A 6,555-nucleotide genomic window follows, 5' to 3' on the forward strand; every position below is an offset into this window, starting at 1 on the left:
AAATGGAAATAAACCTGCTAGGGCGATGGTAGCTTCTGTTTGAGAAGAGATGTGGTAGCTACATGCCTCTGAGCAGTGTTACAATGAGGCTTGAAGGCCTATTTATTGCTGAGAAACAAAGTAAAACCCTAAAGATCCAAAAACCTAACCCTAGGAGATGAAGCGCCAAACTAGGACCCGTTTGCAAATCCCAATCCAAAAAAATCATCTCAACTTAAAATTTTTCCTTTGTCAATCGAACGGTGCAAGGAAAGTCTACTTACTTACTTTATCCTACTTTGTGTGGGTAGAAATGCTTTGTTTGAACCCATGTCGAGTGACATATGTCATACTAGGTGGCTTTCACATGAGATTCTTATTATAACTTTTGTGGAGATGGAGCCAAAATACGTCCGGCACATGGGGAGATTTGGTGATCGAGGGATGCCCTTGTGAGCACTCAGGCCGAGGATTGATCTCTCTAGGATTGCACCTCTTAGTGCAATTGCTAGTATATGTTTTACTAGACTTTGATACATAGGTTTGGTTCAACGACTATAGCTTTGTAACGAGATTCCTTGTAGTACTTACCTCCCACTAGGAAGCCAAATTCATGTGTTAACAATTAAACTGTAAGCAATAATATATTCTACTTCACTCCATCGAATCATGAAGCTAGATGGTGCAAAACAAACGTGATCTCTAGCTCCTATACAACATTCTGATAGAAAATTTGTTGGATGATCTTAATCAATTTTTCATGGACTGATGTGTTGATACCATGTTCTAGGGTCTCATAGTTGAAATCATATAGAAGGAAAAGGAATTGTATGTTGTATTCCTCTTCAAAAGACATTATTTCTAAATAGATTTATATATTCTGGAGTTTCAAGAATAATACTACCAAAAAGTATTTAAGAACAAGGCAATTACAACTCACACAATTGACTTCATTTTTTATAATTTCACTACTAGAAAAAAATCGAACAAAGTCTCTAAGAACAATGAGACAACTCAAAAAATTGATGGACTATTAAATAATACTTCACTATAAATGACTTTGAGTTTATTTCAGAAAACATAACTATTTGAGAATACCTCCACCAATACTAAAAATGACTTGGTTTTAATAGGGTTCGTGTTGTTTAATGTAAGCCACCATAATCATTAAATAAAAATCATGTAGGGTACATCAAATATGGAAACCGTTAATCATTTAATAGAGAAACTCCATCATGCTACTAACACACTTCGAACTATTCTTATATCAATGACATCTCATCAAACTAAAATTAACTAAAACAAAATATCTAACCGCAAATAAGATATAATTTCTTCACTAGAATGGTAGGCCCTTAATACAAAAGGAAAAACCTATGAAATTATAGTCTACTCATATCTACCTGTGCAACAACCTTTTGATTTCATTAATTAACACAATAGTGGGTAGATTCATCTATTTTTAATTTTAACAATATAAATATAATTTAATTTTATTAATTATTTTAAATTATACATATATAAACAGTTAATCATTAAATTCATAAGACAAATTTTAAACGTAAAAATTCTAAATATTTAAAAACATTTTATTTTATATATACTACACTGAAATTGTTCCATTGGACTTTCAAAATTGTAAATATTTAAAGACATTTTATTTTATATAAACCACACTGAAATTGTTTCATTGGACTTTGATAAGTAAGTTTGGTTCAACGCCTATAGCTCCGTAGTCCGGGTCCCCATAGTGATCACATCCAACGCAGCAGCGACGACTTAAGGGACAGCTGGGAAGCCAACTCCATGTGTTATCAATTAAATTGTAAGCAAAAACATCATCTACTTCTCTGGATCGACCATACCCAAAGAGTGAACGTGCGAAACAAATGTGATCTCCAACTGCTCTGCAATCCAAACAATAATAATGTCGTTTCATTTTTACCTCCCATTCCTCCCGAAAGGAAGACGGCATCTGTGCAATCTTCACCCATTCCCACGCCGTAGAGTTGGACAGAGCCACTGGGTGGTCCTCCTCATTCTTAAACTTAAATTCCCACACACTAATCACATCAACGTGCTTGCGCTTCCTTTGTCCACCAGCTTTTCGAACGGAAATCCTGTTGGCAGAGATGACAAGGAGACGTGAAAGGCAAGTGATCATCTGCCAACGTCCACGGCCTTTCCTCAATTTCCGAGGGAATGGTGCAAAATGCATGGGAATGGGGTTGGGAGTTAGAGCAGAATCGCTTGCTTCCTCTAAGGGAATGGTGTAGACGAAACACTGTGTGTAGAAGGTTCCGTTCCAGTAAAAAAGCTCAGCATCTGTTTTAACCCTTACATCCTGCGGAAGGTATCCCGCTATTTTCCATCTTTTTTGGGACGGTTCGTAAATTTCCACTAACTGCTCTCCAATTTCATCCACGACAACCGCTGCAACTTTGTATGTAGTTTCATTATCTTTTTCATCCACGACAATGCAATCTAAGTAGTGACTTGGCTGTGGGTCCAGAATTTCAACGAACGTTCGTGTATAAGGATTGATGAGTCTGCTGGAGTGTTGTACTGTATTTCCAACCAAGATAAGACCTCCCACGGATTCTTTGAAATACATGAAACTTAGGCAGTCAGCTCGCCAGTCGCCGTCATCTCGCCAGTCCCCGTCCTTAAGGAATGATAGGTCAAGACAGGAGTTAATCCAGGTCCTTGTGTAAAAACAGAAAGCCATACATGGAGTTTTCATGGTGAAATCGCACACAATCAGGCGAGTCTGATTGGCGTTGAGAGATTCCTCAGCCCACCTGGTTAGCAAGTAGTTTGAGGACAGAAAGTCATTCCATTGCTTGCAAATCATGCGATAAGTATATACGAATTCCACCGGCATACGCGCACATATCTCGGCTTGAAAGTCAAATGGCAATTCGTTCCACCATGAAGCCGCCTTTTCCATTTCCATATTTATAACTCAAGCGACCAATACAAATACAGAGTGGATGAACGCATACAGAGTCGAAGAATAGTTAGTGTATGAAATATGACTTCAAGGACTATATATATAGCACAACTATCAAGATTGAGTCTCATTGAAACAAAATATGGCAGGTCGGTTCAGATCTTATATTATGAATAACAAGTACGGCGGTTTTATAAAATAATTCTGCATTTAAAAAATATAATATTATAAAGAAACAATAATTTATATATATAGAGAGGGGTAAACTCAGTGTAAGTATGTACTCATTTTAAGAAAAGGGAATTTTCCTAGAGACACTCAAAGGAACGCGAATTATTCTTATCAAATGATTTTCCTAGTCTTTGTGGACTATTGTCCCCAACCCATTTTAGAAGTGCGAGTAAGTCTTTTACCTTTGGGAGGAGTTAGTGCTATTCTAATCCCACTTCACTCAACTCATTCTATGTAATTGGCTTCCATGTCACCTTGGCCTTTTTTATATTGGTGCATTCCTTTACCTTTGGGAGGAGTTAGTGGTATTCTTGCCCCACTTCGCTCAATTCAATAGTGTTTCTATGGATCTAGAGCAAGGTGTAGTGATGTAATATTTAATACAAGGAGACGTTTTAAAGTGTTTGAATTATATTTAAATAATTAAATTTATAGTAAGATTTTTCCAACAAATAATTAGATAACTTTTATAAGCTAAATATATTAGGTGTATTATTTTAAATATTGTTATTATTATTTAAGTGATTATATATAATATAAATAATAATTTTCTTTAGTTAATTTTATTTTCCTTTTACTTTACAGAATTTTATAATTTTATCAAATATTCTTTAAATAACATGTCATTTTTATCTTTTTAATGGAGTGTTTCTCCTCTTACATCTTTAAACATAAGAAAGATATATGATTTCCTACAACTCTTAACATAAGACAGAATATATAAGTTTTCCTACAACTCTCAACCTAAGAAATATAATATATAAGTCTTCCAAATATGAATGATAGATGATATCATCATCTCCAACATGTTTTTCTCAAGATTAATATTTTTCATCTCAATGTGACAACTATGAATTGAAAGAGGCAAATGTTACCATAATAGAACTTAAATATTGACCTAGGTGTCCTTGTACAAAATAAACTATAAATAGAAGATCAAAAAACATAACTATTCTCCAATCAAGCCGAGGAATGAAAACCTAATCCTACAACCTATATGACTGATTTTGAGTCCATTGATGTTCTTTCTTCCCTTCGAGGATTCCCACAATTGGTGTTCAATCTATTCAACATTGTTGATATTAATTTCAAAGGTTGTGTTATTATTCCAAAACTTTTTCAAGGGTATAGCCTACGCCTTCTAACTCTCCAAAAATGAGAAAAAATGAATTTTGTAATATTGATTATACATTCCAAGAACATCTAAAAATGGAGATGATGAAGATCCAACTATCAACCATAAAGACAATGAGAAACTAGATTGTTCAATGGATAATGATGCTAGGAAAATTTGATATGTATCCCTGTATTTAGTTCTTGTTTCTCTATTCTATAGCAAGTTCAAGATGTACATGTTGGCTTTTACTCGACAGGTAACACCTTATCAAAGTGAATTAATGATCTTGGTCTCCATTTGAAGATTCCCCTTTTGACTCAGTATGAGGAAATTCTTGTGACCATTCAGAAAGATGAGATAATATACCAAATCAAGTTGTATTGTAATACTATTTTTGGTGAGGGCAAGCTAGAAAACCAAAACTATGTTATTATTTTCTCTTTTTGATAATCTCTTTAGACAACTGATATGAATCAGGAAACTTTCTAGAAGAAGCATTGAAAATGTGAAACTTGCAGTGTTCATTTTTTTTTATTGGAGTTGTTAATAGATAAAGGAAGCTTCACATGTATGAGTTTTAATGTATCAAATTTCCAAGTCCACTATCTGGATCCACTATCAAGACATGGAAATAATGTGAAGAGTGAAGGAGAGATATATAGTGGGTACTTATGGTTAGGAATCCCTAGGGCCGAGTAGGGTCAAAATGTTATATATATATTAAGGCTGTATATTAAATAATAAGCCTTTGAGATAAATAATAAAAATAGACGGTAGAGATTTGTTTGTCCATACAAGTTTCTAGGAAGACTAGATGAACCGCTCTTCTTTTAATTAACATTCTCAGATTTTCAAGTCAACAAACCTCATAGTTGATACCCCTTCCATATTGGGCTAAAATTGCAGTATTCATTTTTCTCTAATTCGATTTGTTAATAGATATAGGAAGATTCATAGATATGAGATTTAATATCGACGTTTCAGGGCCAGTATCTAAGTCCATTACAAAGACATGGAAAAAATGTGAAGAGTAGAGGAGAGATATATAGTCGAAACATATGGTTAGGAAACCCTAGGGTTGATTAAGATCAAAAGATATAACATAGTCTGGGGTTTTATATTAAATAGTAAAACTTAGAGATATATAATAAAAATTGATTGTCGAGATCTATTTGTCCCGATAATGTAAAACTTGCTGGAAGACTTTATGATCCAGGTGGATATTGGTGGCCACCTGCCAAGTCCACCTGGACCCCCACCATTGTCTTTCTCAGCATTTTCAGTTTCCTTAATTGTAGCACAACTTACTATTTTTAGCAGTTTTTCGGGTCCTGAACTTCCGGAGCCGTTTTGAGGCCCTAAACGACGTTTTTTGGGAAATCTGGGGGCAACATGGGTCCATGGACCGATGTTGCCCTTCCCAAAGTGGTAGTGCTCGGATAGATCTTTCTAACGAGCTATTGTACGCGTCAAACAGAGATCGTATGCCAAAGTTACGACCCCGGGAAGTTGATGTACCAATTTACCCAAACGGGGCCCACAGTTTGGCGTTTCATCTCCTAGGGTTAGGTTTTGGAATGTTAAGGGTTGTCCATTGTTTCTCAACAATAAATAGGCCTTCGAGCCTCATTGTAACAGAGTTCAGAGGCATGTAGCCATCACATCTCTTCTCAGAGATAAGCTACCATCGCCCTAGCTAGTTTATTGCCATTTCTGTTTGTAAGCATATTTTAGTATTTTCCATTAATGAAATGAAGTATTATTTCCGCTGCATCTTTGTGTATATGGTTATCTCTGTAATTTGTTGCGTTCCTGTTTAAATCCGGATCAGTGGTATCAGAGCGGTCTGCTTTTTCTCTGTTTTTCTTTGCATGTCCCCAACAAGGTCGGGATATAAGGAGTTAGGGCTTGAACTGGTTGAACCTTTGCAAGACCAGCCTCGCAAATCCCGACGGCCTCCCATGGCGGACGAGAAGAAAGACGAGGGGGCAGGAGATCCCATCAAAATCTTGCTCGAAGAAGCGCTCGAGCGACAACGGAACGCGATGATGGACAGCTTTGCGCAGATCCTTCAGCGGCTACCCAGAAGCGGCGCATCGGCTTCCAGTAGCTCCTCTGGAAACGCCACACCCTTTAAGGTACAAGTTAATTTTGAAATCCCCATATTCGAGGGTCAGATAGACGCCGATGCCGTAGATAAATGGTTAAATCTGCTAGAGGGTTATTTTTCTGTTCATGAATTTTCGAGTCGGGAAAAGATTGTTTTTGCTCTTCT

The 6,555-nt window shown here is 36.1% G+C and overlaps 1 protein-coding gene across 1 annotated transcript; it reads right to left on the reverse strand.

The window, feature by feature from the left end:
* Positions 1-1,666: 1,666 nt before the first annotated feature.
* On the reverse strand, positions 1,667-2,935 carry LOC149213499 (F-box/kelch-repeat protein At5g15710-like). Its single transcript, XM_089389051.1, has one exon. The coding sequence runs from the start codon at positions 2,933-2,935 to the stop codon at positions 1,667-1,669; it is 1,269 nt and encodes a 422-aa protein (XP_089245177.1).
* Positions 2,936-6,555: the final 3,620 nt, after the last annotated feature.

Source organism: Pinus tabuliformis, chromosome 1_1 (genome assembly GCF_031772625.1).
Source record: "Pinus tabuliformis cultivar Carrire ecotype Pingquan chromosome 1_1, CPIR1, whole genome shotgun sequence".
NCBI lineage: Eukaryota > Viridiplantae > Streptophyta > Pinopsida > Pinales > Pinaceae > Pinus > Pinus tabuliformis.

What these genes read in the sequence shown, in the direction of transcription:
- LOC149213499 (XM_089389051.1), bottom strand. Translation starts at nt 2,935, where the DNA reads ATGGAAATGGAAAAGGCGGCTTCATGGTGGAACGAATTGCCATTTGAC.